Source organism: Petaurus breviceps, unplaced genomic scaffold, assembly GCF_028583685.1.
Source record: "Petaurus breviceps papuanus isolate PSGF00001 unplaced genomic scaffold, PetGlider_PUasm1.0 207, whole genome shotgun sequence".
Classification (NCBI taxonomy): domain Eukaryota; kingdom Metazoa; phylum Chordata; class Mammalia; order Diprotodontia; family Petauridae; genus Petaurus; species Petaurus breviceps.
The window spans coordinates 23383156-23406912 of NW_027185850.1; the positions used below are offsets into that span (position 1 = coordinate 23383156).

Genomic DNA, 23757 nt, shown 5'->3' on the forward strand with positions numbered 1-23757 from the left:
CTGCAGGTCTCTGTCTCCAGAGGAAGCACAAGTAAAGGTCTCCCCTGAGAAAGTCCCAAGGCTGTCAGAAGCCCCCAGGGAGCAACAGTGCCAACACCCTGGGCCCAATGACTTCTACATTCCTAACATTCTGTCCTGAGATGCCAAAGAGAGGCAAAGAAGATGCAGGAGATGCCTGGAGGGGACATAAGCAAGCTGAACATCCCACCAGCAAATGCAGCAGGGACAGGGACTAAGGCTGCGAAGATAAGCAAACCACAGATCACATCTAAAGAATGTTTGTAGATCCAGGGATGCCTGTGAGTCCCACTAGGAAGGAGCAAATTATACCCTTCAATAGTACAAGTAGAGACTCAGAGGAAAAATGGATCTTACAAGAGGCCTGCAGGAACACCTATGAGAAACTCAACAAGAGGGGGAAAAACTGAAGAAAAACCCTAGAGGAAAGAACTGGAAGGACAAGAAATAGTTTGTAATAGAAAATGTAAACACTGCACAGACGACAAAACAGAAATCAACACCTCTGTGAAACAGCAAGAAAAGTGGAAGCCACCTGCCCTCAGAAACAACTGCCCTAGAAAGCAGTTCCAGGAAAGACAATTTAAGAGTCATTAGACTCCCTAAAACCATAATTTAAAAAAAATCTTGGACACTATATTTCAAGGAACTGCAAATTTAAACCGCCCGGATCCACTATAACCAGAGGGCAAATGAAGCTAGAAAGAGTTCATTGATTGCCTACCGAAAAGAACACCCAGAGGAAAAGTCCCAGAAACGTCACAGTCAGAATACAGGGCTTCCACACCTGAGAAAAAATTGGGCAAGCAGTCATAGAAGAGTTCATGTGCCACAGAATCACAGTTCGGATCACACAAAAACTGGCCGCTTCCACTACTAGTACAGATGCTAGGGGACGCCACAGTGCACAAAGCACTGGGCCTGGAGCCCAGAAGACTGGAGTTCAAATTTGACCTGACATCTTCTATATACTATATATGACCTTGGGCAAGTCACTTAACTGCTGTCTGCCTCAGTTTCCTCAACTGAAAAAATGGGGATAACAAATCATTGTGAAGATCAAATAAGAATGGTAAAGCACTGAGCACAGTGCATGGCCCACAGTAGATACTTAATAAAAGCTTATTCCCTTCCCTTCTTCTACCATAAATGAGACAAGAGCTTAGAATGCAATACTCTCAAAAAGCAAAAAATACATTCTTACAACCAAGAAAACTTAACCTGAGGGAGTAGAGCCAAGATGGCAGAGAGAAGGAAGGGGCTCGCCTGAGCTCTCCTCCAAAGCCCTCCAAACATAACCTAATATTTAAATAACGCCCTAAAACAAATCCTGCGGTGGCAGGACCCACAAAGGGATGGAATGAAACCATTTTCCAACCCAAAACAATTCAGCAGGAAAGGTCTGTTGTACCTGTGTGAAAGTGGAACATAGTCTAGTGCAGACTGTGCCAGCACAAAGAGGACCCCAGCAAACCAGGGGCAGGCCTTGGGGGCCATCGAATCGGCAGCAGCAGCGGCTGCTTCTGGTTCCCTCAGCCCACAGACGTAAGGTCAGAAGGAGATTGTGGGGGTCTCTTTGCTAGCACTGAGACAGGACTCTATTGCTTTGCCCATCCTTGGGTCCAGGTCACAGTCCTAGATGACAGTCCCAGGTGGGAAGGACAACTAGCACGGCAGAGCTTATGGCCATGGACCCTTATCACAGCTCCAGGGCAGAAAAGAATGCTTGTGGACACTCTCAAACCAGAGCACAGGCCAGGAGAGTGGGAAACACCTCTTCTTAGATCATACCACCTTGGGAGAACCGAAAACTTCTAGGTCCCGAGAAGTAACTCTACAAACAGCTCAATAGGACCCCTGAAGCATGGGACAGTGTGCCCACCACTGTGGAAGCAGAGACCCACTTCAGCAAAGAGTTAAGAAACAGACTGGAAAAATGAGCAAATAGAAAAAAAATTCTGACTACAGAAAGTTACTATGGTGATAAGGAAAACCAAAACACACTCAGAAGAAGAAAGCAAAGACAAAACTCCTACCTCCAAAGCCTCAAAGAAAAATATGAATTTGTCTCAGGTCATGGAAGAGTTCAAAAAGGATTTTAAAAATCAAATCAGAGAGGTAGGGGAAAAAATTGAGAAGAAAAACTGACCTAAGAAAATTATGAAAAAAGAGTCAACAGCTTGGTAAAGGAGCCACAAAAAGATACTGAAGAAAGTAATACCTTAAAGAACAGAATAAGCCAAATGGTAAAAGACTCACACAAATCCATTGAGGAAAAAAATGCTTTGAAAAGCAGAATGGTCAAATGGAAAAAGAGGCACAAAATTCACTGAAGAAAAGAACTCATTAAAAAACAGAACTGGGCAACTGGGAAATAAGATACACAGCCACTGGGGTTGGAGATCCATCTTGCCCTACTGGAAAGTCAGAGGAGGGATGGGGGAGGATATAGGAGAGAGCAGATCGGGGGAGGGGATATTCAGTGGGACTGCTGTTTTGGGGTGGTGGGGAAAGATGGGGAGAAAATTTGTAACTCAAAATCTTGTGAAAATGAATGTTGTAAACTAAAAATAAGCTTAAAAAATTGAATAAAAAAAACAGAATTGGCCAAATGGAAAAGGAAGCACAAAAGCTCACTGAAGAAAAGAATTCATTATTAATTAGAATTGAGCAAATAGAAGATAATGACTCTATGAGATATCAAGAAACAATAAAACAAAACCAAAGGAATGAAAAAATTAGCAATGTGAAATATCTCATTAGAAAAATAACTGACCTGGAAAATAGATCTAGGAGAGATAATTTTCAAATTATTGGACTTTCAAAAAGCCATGATCAAAAAAAGAACCTAGACATCATCTTTCAAGAAATTATCCAGGAAAACTGCCCTGATAGTCTAAAATCAGAGGGTAAAATAGAAAATGAAGGAATCCACAGATCACCTCCCAAAAGCAATCCCAAAATGAAAACTCCCTGGAATATTACAGTCAAATTCCAATGCTTCCAGGTCAAGGAGAAAATACTACAAGCAGCCAGAAAGAAACAATTCAAGTACAGAGGAGCCACAGTCAGGAAAACAGAATATTTAGTAGCTTCCACATTAAAGGATCGGAGGACTTGGACTATGATCTTCCAGAAGGCAAAGGAGCTAGGATTACAACCAAGAATCACCTACCCAGAAAAACTGAGCATAATCTCTCAAGGGGAAAATGGATATTTAATGAAACAGAGGGCTTTCAAGCATTCCTGATGAAAAGACCAAGCTGAATAGAAAATTTGACTTCCAAATACAAGACTCAAGAGAAGTATAAAAACAGCAATCAGGAAAGGGAAATCATAAGGAACTTAATGTGATCAAACTGTTTACTTTCATACATGGGAAAATACTTATAACTCATAAGAACTTTCTCAAAATTAGGGCAGTTAGAAGAAGTATATGTAGACAGAGGGCATAGGTGTAAGTTGAATATAATGGGATGATATCTAAAAAAAAATTAAGAGGTAAGAGAGGAATGCATTGGGAGAAAGGGATAGGGAGAATGGGGTGAATTTTATCTTACGTAAAAGAAACAAGAAAGAACTACTACAATGGATGGGGAAATGGGGCCTTACTCTTACTGGAATTGGCTCAGAGAATAAAATATATACTCAACTGGTCATAAAAATCTATCTTACCCTACAGGAAAGTAGGAGAGGAAGGAATTAAGACAGGGCAGGGAGGGGGTTGCTCACAGAAGGGAGGGTGGATTGGGGAAGGCTTGTAGTCAGAAAGCTTAGAATACAATAATAATGCAATAATACAATAATTTGTGGTTCCTTTACCTCCCTTCTGAGGAGGGAGAGAGTGAAAGTAGAGAGCAAATAGAATAAATGGGGGAAATGGGATGGTGTAAAATGTAGTTAGCCATCGTAACTGTGAAAAAAAATTTTAAAGCAAGTGTTTCTGATATATATATATATATATACATATATATATATTTCTCAAATATATAGAGAAATGAGTCAAATTTATAAAAATGTGAGCTCTTTACCAGTTGATAAATGATCAAAAAATATAAAGTCAGTTTTCAGATGAAGTAATCAAAGCTATTCTACAGCATATGAAAAAATGCTCAAAATTGCTATTGGTTGGAGAAAAGCAAATTAAAACAATACTGAGGTACTACCTCATACCTATTAGATTGGCTAACAGGACAGAAAAAGAGAGTGACAAATATTGGAAGGGATATGAGAAAACTGAGACACTAATATATACTGTTGGCAGAGTTGCAATTTAATTCAACCATTATGTAGAGCAATTTGGAACTATGCATAAATGTGTGTAGCAGCTCTTTTCTGATGGCAAAGAACTGGAAATTGAGGGGATGCCTGTCAATTGGGGAATAGGGAACACTTTGTGGTGTATCATTTTGATGGAATATTATTGTATTATAAAAAGTGATGAGCTAGATGCTCTCAGAAAAACCTGGAAAGTCTTACATGAACTGATGCAAAATGAAATGACTAGAACCAGGAGAACATGGTACACGGTAACAATAATACTGTAAGATGATCACTGTGAATGACATAGCTATTCTCAGCAATACAATGATTCAAGACAACTCTGGAAGACCTAGGATGAAAAATGTTATCTATCCCCACAGAAAGAACAGATGGAGTCTAAATACAGATCCAAGTACACTTTTTTAACTTTGTTTTCCTTGGGTTTTTATTTTGGTCTATGTCTTCTTATACAACATGATTAATATGGAAATATGTTTTGCATGACTATACACGTATAACCTACATCAAGTTGCTTGCCTTCTCAATGAGGACAGTTGGGGAGGGAGGGAGGGAGGGAATTTGGAACTCAGTTTTAAAACAAATGTTGAAAACTGTTTTTACATTCTACCTAATCTTAAAAAAAAAAACCTTAATCTGAAAAGCTCATCATCATTCCACTAGAGGTAGGGAGGAGGAAGGGTATGGAGGAATGGGCCTTTAAGGGAAGAGAGGACTTTAAAGGATTTCTGATGTAAGGAAACTAAGTAGCAACTTTGACATGCAAACCCAGGAGACAAGAGTAACCCAGAAAGGTAAATTTATTTGAGCAGCTGAAAGGGACTATATGATGATGGTGATGATGGTGGTAGTGGTGTTCAGTTTGTACTCTCTGTGACCCCCCTTTGGGTTTTGGGGGGATTTTTTGGCAAAGATACTGGAGCAGTCTGCCATGTCCTTCTTCAAAATTTATGTTTTCTCTCTTTTGTAATTGCATCTATCCCTTCTTTGGTTAAGAATTCATCTCTCACCCATAACTATGCAAAATATATGATCCGTTCTCTTCTATTCTGAGGGTTTCAAGAGAAAAAAAGAAAAGGGAAGATGGAAGGAACACAGTGGCTTGGAAACAAAGAAGACTGGTCTCCTGCATCTGCATTCTCAGAACTGGAAGGATTAGAAGGGTGTACAAACGAACCATACAGAGCAGGCTACACACACACACACACACACACACACACACACACAGAGTTTGGCACAAACTCAACAGGGAAACAAGAGGGGAAGCAGATGCCAGGGACAATGTCCTGATCCTGAAGTGGGGAGTAAAAAGAAAGAGAAAAGCAGGGCTCTGGAATCCAAGGGCCACCCATCCACTAAGGAACACTCAAACAAAGATGATAGTATCTGAATGCAAAGTAATATAAGAAAGGACGCAAGACAAATCCAGAGAATCCTGGAAAACGTGAAGTAATGCGGTCAAATGAGCAGAACCAGAACCACCAACGTGAGGATTATAAACCTTGGAAAGAAATTAACTAAAAATTCCGGTCTTGGGCAGAGATCGGCAAGGTGAAGGCATTACACACTTTCTGCCACAGAGGGGACATGCAACATAGGGAACAGGCTTCTGGTGAAACGGCCCTAGGGGAATTTGTTTTTCACTTATTTGTTATGAAAGATTTTGGTGCGGGTTTCTTCTTTTTTAATTAGAGGGCTGGTAGCAATAGGAATGTCAAAAGACAAGGGTCATGGAGGCACTCCAAGGAAGGGCCACAAAAGTACAAGAGGATTCAGAAAGAAGCGTAAGTGGGCAAGACAGTTTCAAAAGAAACATATAGGACACATTACATACTTTTTTAAAAAGCAGAGAGTACACAAGGAAGCGTTTCATTGCAGACCCTTTTTTGTTCTACTTTTTATGGAAATGCTCTTTTTATATTTAAGTTCAGAAAAGAAAATTTTTTTAAAAAAGAAAAAATAAACAAGACTGGACAACTGACTGGATACAGGAGTGAGGGTAAGGGAAGGATCCAGGATGACTCGGAGGCTAGAAGGACCCTGCCTCCCTCAACAGAAAAAGGAAGGGTAGGATCAGAGGGAAACACTGAGTTCTGTTTTCTCCTGATGAATTTGAGATGCCCCCAAGCATCAGTGGGTCAGACAATCAACTGAAGAGCCTACTATGTGCCAGGGAGAGCAGACCATGGGGCACACTGAGGAAATGCGCAGGTAGACATGTTCACTCCCTTCAAACATGGGAAGGAGTCTGATGGGAAATGTTAATCACAAGCATTCTACATGGTAGAAAAAAAATAAATTATAGCAGAAGAGACTGTAGTTGAATACAAGGAAGAGATGAACCAAAAAGATGATAAACACTAATTAGGAAGTGGTAAGAGTTTATGAGATCTCCACAATTGGCTGGCCACGGGAAGAAGTCGCAGGTAAGAATCCTGGGCAGCTCAGTCCATGATTGATGATCTTTTTTCTATCAAAAATTAATAATGACCCATATCCAATTCCACACTGAAGCAAAAAACAATCCATTTTTTACATTGACACAACCACAAACATTCAAATTACCAGCTTCTAAAATGAGGAACAAAAAATATAAAGCTGTATGCAATAAATCTGGCTCACATCATAGCCAATAAATGAAAGAATGTGGTCAGGAAAGAAACATCAGAAGGAACAGAGACAGAAGGAAAAGGCAACAGACAGAGACCAAGAGGGAGAAAGACAGGGAAAAGCACCCAGAGCAAGAGAAAGTGAAAGGAAAGGGCCTGTCTCCAGGAGAGAAGGCAAAGGCTAAATCTTTGTGAAGGCCAAGTACTTCTCCGACCTGGCTGCTCCTGGAGTACTGCACACACCATTTTTCAGCTTCTCTGACCCTTCAGATCTTGAGAAGCACCAAAATAAATGGGACAGGCATAACAAATTCAACAGGGCAGACATTATTTCCTTGAGAAAATCTGTATAAACCAGTGGCAAGTGAAGAAAGCAGAACAACACACACACCTTTTACAATTATGTAAAGGAACAACACTCAGTTGAAGTTGAACCCAGTTTTAATACATGAATTAAATGCATCTTTTAAATTCTGGGTCCTAGAGAACAGATAATGAAACACTCTTCTCGGTCTGGGAGTGAGAGACCATAGAAGGAAGGTCACACCGGTAGCCACACATGACTGCTGGGTCGGCCGGTTTTGATTATTTTTCTCTGGGCATAAGAGCTAAGTGGGAGTGGGGGAGCATCAATGCAACTTTTTAAAAAATATATGCCTTTGTGCTACAGTCTCAGGGCCAGAGTAATGCCCAGGAGGCTTCCTATCCGCGGTTTACACATTTGCCAGAAGCCAAGAACCATGGGCTGACGATTCTCCATGCTCCCAGGACAGTAAGCAAATCAGAAGAAGCCCCAAGCCTTAAAGAACTCATGACTTCACTGGGGAGCTAAGACAAGCATATTCAAATGAAGGAATACACATTAACGATGTTGGACCAATCTCTGACAGATCTCACTCTGTGTGTAGACAGCTACTCTCTCCCATGTGGCCCCAACAAGGTAACTAGTGATCTTAAATCAAAGCAGACACTGGGCTGTGTGACCAGGCTACGGAGCAGAGAGTCACTTAAGCTTTCCCAGACTCCATTTCCTCACCTGTACAATGGGTTCATCAATAGCCACAGGACCCAGCTCAGAGGAGGGTCTTGGCTGAGGCTCAGCTGAAAGACCAGAGGCAAAGGGCAAGGTGCACAGTGAAGGGGTACAGAAATGCCAGCTTGCAGATGACTGTTACTTTTATTACCATTACATCTTATTCAAAAGGAAGTGTTTAAAGGGAAATAAAGCGATCATATATATTACAAGCATATATGATCACTGGAATCCTCTCTACCGATCCTGGAATTCCAGAAACAACAAAGAAGAGAAACAGAAACATATTAGGATGGGGGCACAACAGATGCCAATCCTCCAGAAAGGGGGAAAGGAGGAGTTCCAGGCCCAGACTGTGGCTTGGAGGACTCAAGCAAACCACTGATGCAATGACAGGCCCACTTGGAAAAGGGGAAATGGGTTACAAGACCGAAGAAAGACAAGTACTGGACTTCAATTCCTCAAATTTTAGGCTGAGTGTCAAAGAAACGACATGTGAACCATTAGGAAGAGAAACTGATGAGGAAGTTTGACACATGACTTTGTGGGGCAGGGAGAGAAGTCATGGCCAACTGACCTTATTTACATTTTGTTTGTTTGGGCTTTTCTTACAGGGCAATTGGGGTTAGGTGACTTGCCCAAGATCACACCCCACCTCATTTACTTTTTAACAGGATCCATGGGCCAATGACCCAGGGCACACCATGGAAATACAATACTGTACCTGCATCTTGGTAAAGTGTCTCCCAGGACAGTATAATGGACAAGATGGAGAGATGTGGGCTAAGTGATACTAGGTAGACTTTTAAAGGTCCAAACAAATGAACTTGAGGAAGAGTAATTAGAGGATCCATGCCAACTGGCAGGAGACCTTTGATGCAATGCCTACTCTTGACCCTTGACCTGTTTTCTTCATTGTTTTTCTCAGTGACTTGGATAAAGGCCCAGATGACTTGCTTATCAACAGATAATTTTCAGACTGCACAAAGGTGAAAGGGAAAACTAATGCAATAAAGAAATGCCATGGCTGCCAAACAAGCTGGAGCATTGTGGCCACATTAACCGCGATGAGAACTGGGTCGAGTACAGAGAACTTACCGCCTCTGAGCCCAGAAAACCAAGTGCACAAGTACAGCTGGGGGGAGGGATAACCAGACAACCCTAAGCACATGTCACAGAGCCTGGCAAAGGCCACTGACCCTCCTTCATCTCTCATCTCATTAGGCTCAGCCCGGGGGCCTGCGGACCACAGCCCAAAGGCTGGCTCTGGCCATTCTTAACTTGTGGGCCACACAAAACAGGACACAGCCTGGTTGGGCCCTTTGAGAACTGTGGTCAAGTGTGTTAGCTGTGTCCCCTAGCTTTGGGCTACTTGCCAATCTGACAAGTGCTTCCCGGGGGGCCCTGCCAGGTGCTACACTCAGGATACAGATTCTGTAGCTCAAACCATCCCAACCTACAAGGAGTTCATCCCACCCTTTCCCCCTTCTTGAAAGTACTTTGAGTTGATTTGTACACACTCTGTGTCTCCTTACAGTGTGCCTGGTGGGTCCTTCTAGCAGAATGTAAGCACCCTTGCTTACAGGGGCTGTTTTGTCTCTGTCTGTATCCTATCAAAGGTCCTCGGACAGCTTAGGTGCTTAATAAGAACGTGTGTGTATGTGTAATAAACATGTCTGCATATAACGGGTAAAGGTAAGGGTTATCATGGGAGAGAGGGCTTAGACATGTCCCCCTCACGCCCTAAAAGCAGAACCCAGAACAACAATCAGAAGATGCAAGGGGCCAAATGTTTGATGAAAAACTTCCAAACAATTAAAGCCATCCCAAAGCGAGGGGGGTGGCCCTTCCCAGAAGGGAAGGAAGGGCATGAAGGGGGTTTCAGGCAGGTGAGGCAGCTTGGCCTACACCCCTTTGAGGGCCCTGCCCACTCAGAGATTTTGTGCCCCTGGCCCTCGGTCAAATCCCTGCCATGATGAGGTATCAGAGTAGCACATGAGAGGAAACCTGCACAGACAGAACTTTTTTTTTTGGAGGGCAATTGGAGTTAAGCGACTTGCCCAAGGTCACACAGCTAGTAAGCGTTAAGTGTCTGAAACTGCATTTGAACTCAGGTCCTCCTGACTCCAGGGCCAGTGTTCTGGATAGAACTTTTTTAATGGGCTAAAGTGGTGTTTTGGCTGATAGGCGAGCCTTTGTCCTAATCTTATGTAAATCTTCACACCATAAAAAATAAGGAGATCACATATAAAGCACTAGTGAAATGCCAGCCATTACTCCCATAAAGAGTATGTCTGATATGTATGTAAAGTTGTGTGAAAGTCCTTCTACCGTAAAGACCTGAAACACAAATGACACTCACTTTTGATCCAAGGGAGCCCTTTTCCATCTTCTCAAAGCCAAGTGCCAAGACACAGTTTGCCAAGCCTGGAAATAAAAGTTAGGGATTTGTTAGAGCAACATCTCCAAATATTCAGAAGCATAGTTTTTTAGAAAAAATTCAAGTTCATTAATCATGGCAGGAAAACAAACCTTGTCTAAAGTGCAGAATACACCTGGGGGTTACTACCATGTTTCCCCAATAATAAGATCTATCCTGAAAATAAGCCCTCCCCTTACTGTGTAAGATTCCTCTAAAATAAGCCCTCCCCCCGAAAATAAGCCCTATTGAGATTGCTACTGTAGTGAAGGTGATCCCCTGCGCTACACGCTACATTACGGTACCCTCTGTATGCACCGTCCCCCCCCTTCCCGTGAACGCCGCACTCCGAGCTGCATCCAATCAGAGCTGCAGCAGTGAGCGCATCATCCTGTTCTTCCCCAGTGATTTGCTTGCTGGCACCATTGAGAGCAGTGCCATGGAGGAGAGCTGAGGCAGGACAACATAAGCCCTCCCCTGAAAATAAGCCCTCTGGTGTTTTTCTTTCCAAAAAAAATAATAAGACAGTGTCTTATTATCGGGGAAACACGGTACCAGGGCCATCAACGGTTTTTTAAATACTAATATTCTCATGCTGAGATAGTAAGTAAGAATAAATTGCCACCAGGTGGCGCTGTGCAGAGTGCTGGGCCAGGAGTCACAAACACTCAGAGTTCCAGGCCAGCTTCAGACGCTTCCCATCTGAGTGAGTGACCCTGGGCAAGTCACTGACCCTCTCAGCCTCAGTCTCTTCATCTGAAAAATCAGAATAAAATCACCTCCCTTCCAGAATTGTAGCGAGGCTCCTAGGAGACACAGGCACAGTTGCTACACTAAGAAAGTCCACCTAGGCCCAGGGACTCACTGCCCCATGGTCCCTATGCCAAGAAACCCTAACACAAATCCCAGGTGTCTTACCGCCCTGGATCAGCTGTCTCGCCAAATACAAAGCTGTGGAGCCAGTGGAACAATTGTTATTTACGTTGAAGATTGGAATTCCAGTCAATCCCAAGCTATGGTAGATGGCCCTCTGGCCACAGGTGGAATCCCCTGTGTAGAAGAGAGCAGACAGAAAGGAATGATTAAGAAGGAACAGCATCCCACAGGAATACAGAGACTCACAGGGGGAAACAAGAAACCTCCAGAGCACCACCTTCAGAAACTTGGCCACCCTCTAGGCCAAGACAAGGTACAAAAGCAGAGAGCTATAATCCATCATGACAGTAGCAGGAGTGAACAGATCACACTGAAAACAGATTGTGCAGTTCACACATCTCTTTCTTTACCACAATTCTATAAAAGAGGGAGAGCATTATTCCTCTTGCTTTGCAGACATGGAAGCTGAGGCTCAGAGAACTGTGAAGTGAGGGGCATCTGACAAAGGAGAACAAAGCAACCCTCTGATTCTTAGTCCTAAGCAAGGTGTAAAACAGGGCCACCTCTACTCACCAAAGGCATCTGCCACCCATAACAAAAGAGCTAGAAATCAAAATTTAAACAGTACAATTACAGATGAAATGCACAGAGACATCTTTTATCTTTCGCTTCTTGCAATTCTCCAAGCACCTGTTCACCATACACGTACCAGTGAGCTGGGCCATAGGAACTTGTCAATCACTTGGTTCTTCCCTCCTGTGTCAGGTAAAGCCTCTATCTTCTGGGAGGATGTGGATCAATACGAGGAAATACTGTAGTATTCTTGAACTAAATGCCATCAACACAGCATCTCAAAAAGAGAAGCTTAGAGATAACACAATCACCCAGAGAAGCCGTCTTCTACTTACTTAAGTCACGTTCTCCACAACATGCACAGAGAAGTTGGGTGAGTAGATGTGGCCCTATATCATGCCCTGCCTATTACTAAGAATGTGAGGCCCACTCTGTTCTCATTTAAAAAATAATCTGATATGACCATAACCTCTGTGTGGGAGATGCCCTGTTTGTTCCACCAAATTCTTTTTCATAAACACAGTGGGAGCCGGTATCTCTCCAGTCCTCCTCAGTCAAAGCCTTCCTTCTGAGCTCATATTTATTTATCATGTGAAAAATAGCCCCTGCCCTCAGGGAGCTTAGGCTATACTGGAGGAGACACCAGGTATACAGGTAACAAACAGATACAAAATACACACAAGGTAGCTCACTTCAAGAGCAAAGGGGATTAGGAAAGGCTTTGCGTAGAAGGTGAGAGGTCCAGGCCAGGAAGGAATGCATTCCAGGCACGGGGGCGGCCGGGGCCAAGACCCAGAGGCAGGAGATGGAGCCCTATGTGGGAGGGATGTCAAGGTACAGGAAAGAAACATGGGAAAATTTCCTAAGGCAGATTGGGCCCAGGCCACAAAAGGCTTTAAAACCCAAACGAAGGAATTTATTTTTGATCCTAGAGGCACGAGAGAGTCCCTGGCATTTACTGATTAGGAGTGGGACAAGGCTTGGCATCTGGCACACAGCATTTAACAAACGCTTGTTGATGTGACTTGGAGGACAGACTGGAGAGGAGAAGGCTGTGAGGCAGGGAAACAAGGAGCAGAGTACAATGCCAGGCCAGGGGCCCTTGGCCAAAGTCTGCCAACCCTGGTCTAGGAAGAAGTTCATGAGGATCTGAACTCAGCTGGGAGGTAAGGAGTCAGAGGTGAGCAATGCTATTAAGATGTTAAGACAGACACAAGAGCTGAGAGCTGATTGGATGTGCACAGTGAGGAAGGACTACAGGAGACTGCAAGGACAGAAACATCCTCAATAACAGCAGGAAAGTTCAGAAGGGCCGGGGAAAGATGGCTCTTTCTGGCAAATGTTGAATTGTGAGATGTCTGTGCGGCAGCTAGGGGGCGCCATAGTGCACAGAGAGCTGGGCCTGGAGTCAGGAAGACTCATCTTCCTGAGTTCAAATCCAGCCTCAGACACTTACTAGCTGGGTGACCCTGGACAAGCCATTTAACCTTGTTTGCATAAAATGAGCTGGAGAAGGAAATGGCAAACCACTCCAGCATCTCTGCCAGGAAAACCCCAGAGGGGCCACGGAGAGTCAGACATGATTGAAACAATTGAATGACAACATGAGACTTCTGCTGGAGCTCAGGAGAGAGCCTGAGGTTGGATATAGAGATGTGGGAGTCACCTGCACAGAGACAGTAACTAATCCCATGGAGGAGAAGAGGGTCCAGAAGACAGCCCTGAGGAACACCCGCAGTTAGGAAGCAGGGTACTGATGAGGAGCCAGAAAAGATGGCTGAGGAGGACGAGTCAGACAGGGAAGAGGAGAACCTGGAGACAGCAGAGGTATAAAAGCCCATGGGGCAAAGCAGTCAGCAGGGACAAGTTCTCCAGAGAGGTCAAGGATGAGGATTTCTAACCAAGGAAAGAAACTGGAAACACTCATTTGCCAGCTTCTATGCAGAGATGGAAGGCCATGGAGGTGCGATTCCATTATCTAACGTCGCACTCTTGTAATCTACTGACAAATTTTCCAGAACTGTTCATTTCTTTGTAATAACAGACAATAATATCAACAGTAATAGTAACTGATATTTATATGGCAGTCGTGCCGAGTCTTTGTGACCCCAATGGGGGTATTCTTGGCCAATACTAGAGTGATTTGTGTAATGATAGTGTCATTTGAATATGAAGATCCCTTTGTGTTGGCAAAAGTAGCAGGTACTTAGCACTCAGTAACTGATCAAGCCTCTGTTGGGGAAACAGAAGGTATGAACCCTTATTCCTGATGTAACAGGAAGGGGCTCGCTGAAACAGGAAGTAGCTAATGCTGTGTATATAAGAAAAGCCCCAGAGAGGCACAATCAGAATTTCTTTAAGACTGAGATCTGGTGGCAGAGCAGCTACAGAAGAATGAAGAACTGAGTCCTGAGAACTTGTGGTGGTGGAGCTTCTTCTGGACAGGAGCCCAGAGCCCGGAGCCAGGAGCCCAGAGCCTGGAGCCAGGGGCCCAGAGCCTGGAGCCAGGAGCCCAGAGCCCGGAGCCCAGAGCCAGGAGCCAGGGGCCCGGAGCCCGGAGCCCAGAGCCAGGAGCCCAGAGCCCGGAGCCCAGAGCCCGGAGCCAGGAGTCCGGAGCCAGGAGCCAGGAGCCCGGAGCCCAGAGCCCGGAGCCCGGAGCCCAGAGCCAGGAGCCTAGAGCCAGGAGCCAGGAGCCCGGAGCCTAGAGCCAGGAGCCCGGAGCCAGGAGCCCGGAGCCCAGGTTACTGAGGAAACATGACTGGGACGCTGAGACTTTGTCTTTTTGTGACTTGGTTGAGCCTTGAATTCCCTGGAGCAGCCATGGTGAAGGATCTGACATGGACCAGACCCTGTGGACTTCAGTATGGAGCAGGACCTACCCAGAGAGCTGGACAAGTAACTGGGAGCTGTCTGCCACTGAACCCAGGTAGAATCTGGGACCATGGAAGGGGATCCAGGGAATCTGAGAACAGGCCCCAAGTCAAGATGAAAAGACCTCTCCTTGGGTACTGAGTAATTATGGAATTAATAGTTTACTAGTGACCTAGGGGGTGGAGGGGTTTGTGTATGATAATTAGTAACTGTAAGGGTTATGGGATTTAAAGATCTCCCATGCCCCATGGACGTGCTGACATAGCAGAGCAAGAGAAAAAAAAAAGCCGAGCTAACGGTCCTGCGGTTGGCAGTTGGTGGCAGTTGCCTTTTTTTTTTTTTGAGTTAGGACTCCGGCTGAGCACTGCCAAGGGCCGGAGCTGCTGGGAGCGCTCTTCCCGGACGCTGGGTGGTTGCTGTGAGTGGGGAGAGGAGGACCTTTGCCTGAGGTAGCCTGTTCTGTTTTAAAGGCTTGAAAATGTGGGTGCTTTTTACTTTATCTACCTGTGCCAATGTCATAACTACTCTGATGGCTTTCACTTTCTGGTTTTGGGACTCAGTCTTTTGGTATCTTAATAAATTTTCTAGTTTATTTCCCCAAATGGCAAACCTGAAGTATTTTGTGATGGATAATTATATCAGCATATTTGTAATCTCTATAGGCATTGTGAATATGGCATTGCTGATACATTTGGCGACCAGGATGGGATCACAAAATGTCAGGCCTCTATTTGGAAGCAGTGGGGCTTTAGAGGGAGAAATGGCTATTCCAGGATGGGAGGATTTGCCTTATTCCTCTCTAGCCAGAGAATGGGCTAAAAGCACAGGGCCCTGTGAAAACTGGGAACCAAGGCTAAAAGAGGGAGAACCTGGAGATTTGGAAAGATGTTTGAAAGCAATACCCATAGAACCAGGCAAAGAACTGGCAGGAGTGTGCAGGAGAAGCTGGGTGCTGCTAACAAGTTATCGCCTTATGTGTAAAAGTAGGGATAAGCTGCTGAAGGAAAGAGCTCAGATGGCTAGGGAGTCAGCTGGTTTGCCTGAGGATTCTTCTGTGTCACAGTACTCAGAAGAGCAAACTGGAGGGACTCATGTGGTCCAGGAGCAAGCTACTGTTCATGTAGCTAAAAGGAAGCAAAAAACTAGCAGAAGGAATGTGCATGCAGCTTTTGTACAGGCTGGGCAGAGTTGCCCTGACAGCTTCCAGGAGAATGTGTGTGAGGAGAATGGAACAAGGTTAGATGAGGAGTCTCCTAATGTAGAAGCTCTCCCCATACGAAGAAGAAGGCAGGAGAACCACCGAGGCAAAACAGAGTCCAGGGAGATAATTGAGGATTTCACTCAACAGGAGATCACTGATATATTGAGTAGATTTACCCAAAGAATGGGGGAGTCTTTAGTGTCTTGGATAGTAAGAATCACTGATGAAGGCGCAGGAGGAATAACACTGGACAATGAGGACTGTTTAAAATTCATAAGTATCAGTCAGAATCCTTTTGTACACCAGGCTTTTAGGGATCACCATATGCAAGGAGGAAATAACAAAACGAGTCTTCTAGCTTTAGCTGCAGAAGGTTGCAAAAAGCAATATCCAACTGAATCTATGTGGCCTAGGGGAGACAGACCCTGGTACTCACTTAGAGACTGTATGAGAAAACTAAAGGAGGAGGTAATGAAAACTGCTATCCTGATTGGAGATGCAAATGCATATTATGATACCCCCCTAGGAGTTCCTCATAGAAATATCATAGTGAAGACGGCTCCTCCTGCATATAAGCACCTAATTCTGACTCTTTTAATTGGAGAAATAGGGCACCCTCTTTCAGAGGTGCTGGATAAGATTTCACAATTAAGCGATTTAGGGGAATGGGAAAAAGACAAATTGCCTCGAGAGAGAAGAGTAAACAGCCAGAGGATTCAGAGACAAAATAGACCAACAAGAACGGAACTGTTTACTGCTCTATTAAGAGCTGGGGTGGACTTTAGAAGAATAGATGGTATTCCAACTGAAGAGCTGCATAAGCTGTACCAAGAAAAGGTACTTAGCATTAGAATGAACAGGGAAGCAGGAACCACCCCCGCAGGTATTTCTGAATCTGAATCTTTGTATCCAAGTTTGCCCCACCTTCAGGGGGAATAGGAGATAGGCCAAGCCCCAGCCCAGATAAAAGAAATATGCAGAAGAGATTGCAGACCCCATATTGGTTTAACAATCTATTGGAAGAATGGATCAACTACTGTGACTAGGGCACTGATTGATACTGGGGCTGAGGCCACACTTATCTATGGAAACCCTGATAAGTTTAAACATGGAACTCCTATTACCATCACAGGTCTAGGAGGTGCTGAAATATCAGCCAGACAGGTTAAAATAACAATGAAAATTGGGCAGTTACCTAAGAAGGAATATACTGTGGTTGTTGTACCCATTCCTGAATACATCATTGGAATAGATGTATTGAGAGGCATGACTCTGAATTTACCTGAAGGGAGATACCAATTTGCTGTGAGGAAGATAGGAATTAATACAGTTTTAGTAGGAAAACTAAAAATGGACCCAATCACTTTACCTGAACCTTCTGAAGTAATTACTTTAAAACAGTATCGTGTGCCAGGTGGGCAAGATGAAATTGCCACTACTATAAAGGAATATGTTGAAGCAGGAGTGTTAGTCCCTACAACCACAAGATGGAATAATCCTGTCTGGCCAGTAAGAAAATAAGATGGGACGTGGAGAATGACTGTGGATTATAGACAGTTGAATAAGGTGACTCCTTCTTTGTATGCTGCTGTTCCAGATACCATCACCTTAATAGAAAGGATCCAGAAATATGATGGGACTTGGTATGCAGTCATTGACTTGGCAAATGCCTTCTTCACCATCCCAATAGACTCTAAACAATGGGACCACTTCGCTTTCACTTGGCAGGGTAGACAATATACTTTTACTCGCTTGCCACAAGGGTACATACATAGCCCCACTATCTGTCACAGGAACTGAAGGATTTGGTTCTACTGATAGAATAAAATCAGGAGCTAAAGTATGGGTAAAACGGAAGCCAGATGATGTTCCAAAGGCTGCAGAGATTATAGCATATGGGAAGGATAACACTGTAACTATTGTTTATTCTGGAGAAGATGATTACAAAATTGTACCCTTAAATCATTTATTCTACCGTGAGTGAGGCTACAATAGTCTGGTTATTGTTCTTGATTTTTTGTTTGTTCACCTTGTTTGTTAGATTTGTTTCCACAGGCTTGGTACCCTCCATCTGTAGATGCCTGATAGCTTAAGCTGGATGTCACCCCCTGTCTGCAACTGTGATGTGTCACCCTTGGACCTGGCATCAAGCATATTAAGAACTGACCTCTCAAATGGGACCCCTAAGGACAGGGACAGCTCTACATCCGATTTCAGCAGCAAGTAGCCATAGAAGAAGAGATCTTCACCCCTTACCACAAGATTTTGGGGCCCCATTTGTTCAGGGTGGGGGGAATGATGGGGAGCTTGTGCTCAAGCCCCACCCTAAAATATGGTTTTTTGTGTTTATTGTGTGCTATTCTTGTTATATTGTTGTGAAATTTTGTTGGCACCAGTTATTCCTACTGTATTTTTGCCAAGTAAGGGACATGAAAGATCTTGGGGCCGAATGTAAGGGTTATGGGATTTAAAGATCTCCCATGCCCCATGGACATGCTGACATAGCAGAGCAAGAGAAAAAAAAAAGCCGAGCTAACGGTCCTGCGGTTGGCAGTTGGTGGCAGTTGCCTTTTTTTTTTTTTTTGAGTTAGGACTCCGGCTGAGCACTGCCAGGGGCCGGAGCTGCTGGGAGCGCTCTTCCCGGACGCTGGGTGGTTGCTGTGAGTGGGGAGAGGAGGACCTTGGCCTGAGGTAGCCTGTTCTGTTTTAAAGGCTTGAAAATGTGGGTGCTTTCTACTTTATCTACCTGTGCCAATATCATAACTACTCTGATGGCTTTCACTTTCTGGTTTTGGGACTCAGTCTTTTGGTATCTTAATAAATTTTCTAGTTTATTTCCCCAAATGGCAAACCTGAAGTATTTTGTGATGGATAATTATATCAGCATATTTGTAATCTCTATAGGCATTGTGAATATGGCATTGCTGATACAGTAACTGATTGATGAATAAGTGACTGATTGAGTTAATCAAGATTTTGCCCCAAGACTGGAAGACTTTGACTGTGTACTTTGAGATGACTGTTCTTTGTTCTAAATATTGTGACCACTTTGGTGAAAACTCTGTGGCCATTTTAATGAGAAGCTGTTATGAATATCACATTGTGATTTTCCGTGATAAGCTGTCATATTGTGAATGCTGTACCTTGATTCTCTGTGAAAGTTTTGCTTTGATTTGTTATGGAATAAAGAAAGTGTTCAATATACAGGGTAATCAGAACCCTACAAGCCATTCCTGGCAGCATTCTCCTGGAAAGCTTCCGTGCACGGCGTTACAACGGGATGATAATATTATTGCTCCCATTTGACAGATGAGGCGATTATAGCTCAAAGATGAGGAGACCTGCCCAGGGTCATGCAACTATAGTGAATGTCCCAAGCAGGAGCTGAATGCAAGCCTTACCAACCCTCCCCATATGAGCATGCAGCTCCACAAACTCACCGTACACGTAGCCGACACACGCCTGTTCCACCTCCGAATAAGAGATCTGGGCGTCAGCCAGAGCCTTCAGCCCTACAAAGAGGAAAAAGGGGATTTTAACAAAGACACTTTTGTCAACTGACACGTAACATTTTTTAGGTGAGTCAAGAATTGAGTTCTAGCTTTGCTCCAAACAGCAAATACACCCTCACAGAGTCTCTTGGATTTAAGCTTCCTACATGTGTTTTCAGTCAAATATAATAATTAAGGAACAGTTTAAATTAAGTCAGGGATGGAGAAAACCAGCAGCTGGTTGACCTTGACCTGTCAAAGCCCAGAAGCCTCAATCAGGCAAATGGGTGACCTATACCCCTTTTAGTAAGAAAGCATTCGAACCCCCCAAAGTCTTTTTTTTTCTTTTTTCTTTTCTTTTGGAGATAATTGGGGTTAACTTATTTGCCTAGGATTACACAGCTACAAAAATCTAAAGCCAGATTTTAACTCAGGTCCTCCTTACTCCAGGGTTAGTGCTCAATCCAATGCACCACCTACCTGCCCCTACTCCCCCTGAAGTCTTGAGGGAAGTGGGGGAAAGGGAGATGAGAGCAGTCCACCCATAGCCAAGAGGGAAGGACTGAAGCTAAAACCAATGAAGTCCCTCCCCAGAGCAGGGCATCCTTAAGGGAAGGAGTGTGAAGAGAAGAGAACATGGTCACACCCACCATCAGGGACATCTATCGTACAAGGCTCCAAAATCTAGGGAAAATGACCCTCCCCCTAGATACAGAAGGGCAGCACCAAATGCACCCCAGAGAGGAGGGCTAACCTCACCGAGTGACCAGAGACCAGGTCTGCCCTTCCAGCTAGACAACACAATGCACGGGATGTGTTCTGAAAGACTTTTTTTTTTTAAAGCAATCGGGGTTAAGTAACTTGCTCAAGGTTACAGGGCCAGTTATTTCTGGGTGTGGTGCTGAGTATCTGAGCCTGGATTTGATCCCCAGGTCATCCCGACACTAGGGCCAGTGCTCTTACTCGCCACCTGGCCACCCTGATACACCTTTTTTGCATGAGGATCCTGAGAACAGTCTGTGTCAACACTTCCCTGCCTGGTTGCTGATGGGCCACTTGCACACAAGATGCCCAATGGGCAGTGAAATGCTAAGCCTCCACTTGCCTACCAGAATCATTAGAACCATCCTACTGAACTGCACTGATTCTCTCAAATTTTTACTTCTTACCCTTCTTCTTCTTCTTTCCTATCCAGTTCCTGTTCCCTAATCTCTGGCCACCCTGATAGTCCATCCTGGCCTAGCCTTCCTGACTCCAATTCAGGTTTCTTCTGTCCATACACAGCCATATTTTTGGGGTGTCCCCTCACTGACACACTGCCAGTCTGTCCACAAAGCCAGACAGATTCAGCACAGCTCAGTTTAAAAGATATGATTCTTTAGAATTTGAAAATGTTCCTGTCTATCATGCATAAATCAGTTTCCCAATCTTGTCTGCAAAGCAAGAGTAGTTTACCTTCACTAAACCAGGCAGTTAGTCCTGATTTCCTGATACAGATAAGGAATTGAGACTGTCTGCTCAAGAAATGAAGAAGGACAAAAGATCAGTTTCTCCCTGGGTTGATTACCTGCTTCTTTTGCAAGGTCAGGGTAGTCCACTGAATCCTGAAGCCCAGGCTTCTCAAACTGGAAAAACAAGAAGAAAATAATCAGTATAAGCAGCATGTTTCCATTTTCCCAACTGGGTCACTTACCTATTAGAAATATACATTATAAAGAAAATGGAAGTAATTTTTCTGCTAGAAATATACATCATAAAGAAATGGGAGTAATTTTTCTTATTTTAATAGTGACTATGACCTAAGAAACAGAGATATTGATAATTTATTCAAATGTTGATTACTTGTGGAGTTCAAAAGTCTTAGAGAGAGAAGGGGATAGGAAGGGAAGCAGAGGTAGAAGGGAGGGGGAAAGAACAGGCAGAATCTCAGGCCCAGCTGGAGCAGAAACACCACAACAGTCTTTGCTTGTTGGTTCCTTCCTTTGTTTCTGCCTTGTTAAAACTGAAGGCTTAAGTTTCGTATGTCCATTAGATGGCTCATTTTCATTGATGGCTATTGAGTTCATAATCAAACATCATCTTCAGCTGTAATGGCCTGACACTGGCTTTGACCCTCATGGTCTGGGTCAGAACCCACAGGGATCTACTCACAAGGGGAACAATTTGGAAATCAAAGTCCTACCATGTGCTCCAGGCTCCCCCCTTCATTCTTCTCCACGATTCTTCCTGATACCACCCTTCCTTTTCTACCTAAGTCCACATCCAAGACACTCCCCTATGTTCTACTGCCCTTCTCATCCCCTCTCCTCAGAGTTCTAGGTCTGACTGATGACAAAGCACTTATTCCTGCTTCTTCTATCCCAGGCATCATGCTAAACACTGAGGATACAAATACAGTACCTGCCCTCCAAAGCTTACATTCTGATGAGGGAAACACCACCGAAGTGAGAGCTAGAAAGTGAAAGAGGGAGGGATGGTACAGTGACTCCCCCCCCCCCATGGGAGAGGCTGAAAGGTCAGCAATCTGCTTATCTTTACAATAGATTAAAGGTTATTTATATTAGCCAGCTATTAACAGGATAACATCAGAATCTGGAGTTATAAGGAACCTCAGGAAATCATTTAGTCCATTTGTAACTATTTTCTTTTTCTCTTTTTTTGGAGGGGGGAGGGCAAGGCAATTGGGATTAAGTGACTTGCCCAAGGTCACACAACCAGTAAGTGTCAAGTGTCTGAGGCCTGATTTGAACTTGGGTCCTCCTGACTCCAGGGCTGGTGCTCTATTCACTGAGCTAGCTATTCACTAGCTAGTTACCCCATAATTATTTTCCAGAAGGGAAAATGGAATCCCAGGCAAGTGCAGTGCTTTGGCAAGGGTGACAGTAAAAAGCTGACATCTCCTGCCTCCTACTGGTTACTGGAGGTAGTACGAGGATACAGAAAAGACATTAAAATGTTGAAAGTGGGTTGAAAGAGTGTGGAATGGAGAAAGAAATGCTTAATAGAGAAAATTTTAATTTATTTTTTAAAAAGATCTGTGAACAATAATTCACATACAGTATTTCGCTGCGATGATCATATACTATATACCCACAGCCACGCAGGCATGTCCAGCAAAACCAGCCCCTTCCTGTGACCTTCAGACCTGGAATGCACTTGCCCCTTACCTCAAAAGCTCAGAATCCTGTCTCCTTCAAAGTCAGTGCAGGCCTTAGGTCGTCCATAAACCCTTTCCCAATTGTCCCCAGGCATGAATGCCCTGCTCCTACTTCTGAAATCACTTGGTATGTATGTTGCATCTATTTGTCTGTTGACAAGTACTGTTGCGCACTCGCTGAATGTATTTCTCCTTGAAGTAAGGAACTATTTCAGGTTTTACTTTCTGTATACTTGAGCAGTGCCCGGCACATAGTAAGTCCTTAATAAATGCTCACTGAACAAACGAATGAATGAATGATGCTAGAATGTCTGGCACAGTCCCTGCAAAGGCAGCTCTGCATGATCAAGTCCTTTTAGAGCAAAAAGAAATAACAGGCCACAAACGGCTCATCCATGTGATGCTGCAGAAGGAGGCCTGGGTTTGGAATTCGAGGACCCCTTGCCAAACCATGTGGAATCCTCTAGTCATCTCATGACTCTGTGTGCTTATGAGCTTACCCCCACAAAGAGACTCAGTCGGCTCGAGGACAGGCATCGTGTCCTTCTTCAACTCCGTCTATATTTCCTGCCTCGCCCAGTACAAGGCTGATCATACAATGAGCACCTAGCAAATGTGTGGATGCATGCTAAGCCCTATAGTCAGATTCCTCAATTCCTGGTTCCAGAAAGAACCAGCCTTTGGATGATTCACTGCCCATTGGACTAAAAAGAACAAAATTCATAAATGAAAAGGCAACGATTAAGTGCTTATTATGTGCCAAGCACCATGCCAAGGGATGGGAACACAAACAGGAAAGTGGCAGGGTCCCTGCTTTTAAGGAGTTCCCCTTGTAATGGGGGGAGACAATATAAATAAGAGGTCAGCTGTAGGTTCAGATGCACCAGCAGGTGTAATGGCAAAGGAATTTGAAGACCTTGCCTGATCTGAAGATTTTCCCTGTCCCCAATAGGCTGAATGTAATCACATGGAGACTGTAGTGGGAGGAATTTGCTGAAGGGTGGAGCAGAACCCATAGGAAGCTGGGAGTCAGAGCAACTAGACAGTGGGAGAGAGAAGACACAGCCAGGGAGACAGCTAGGTTTGTGAGTGTTGGTTTGTGGGAAATCTAAAGGATGGTGTAGCTCTCTGCTGCATTGTGGTGTATTAACTTCTATATTGCTATGATGGATTCAGTTTCCTGGTGTTGGGATTTAGTTTTCTGGTATCTGAATAAATGTTTTGCTTC

The 23757-nt window shown here is 44.1% G+C and overlaps 1 protein-coding gene across 4 annotated transcripts in view; it reads right to left on the bottom strand.

The window, feature by feature from the left end:
- LOC138164975 (sterol carrier protein 2) overlaps nt 1-23757 on the bottom strand; it is a 465527-nt gene that overhangs the window by 59264 nt on the left and 382506 nt on the right. For all 4 annotated transcript variants that reach the window (XR_011169243.1, XM_069092989.1, XM_069092988.1 and 1 more), the window contains 4 exons: nt 20940-20997; nt 19322-19393; nt 11279-11410; nt 10304-10368 (listed from right to left, as the gene is read on the bottom strand). Coding sequence is in view for 3 of the 4 variants with exons in the window: in XM_069092989.1 (XP_068949090.1) it covers nt 10304-10368; nt 11279-11410; nt 19322-19393; nt 20940-20997 (327 nt within the window). In the remaining variant the exon portion in view is untranslated. The remainder of the gene's footprint in view (nt 1-10303; nt 10369-11278; nt 11411-19321; nt 19394-20939; nt 20998-23757) is intronic.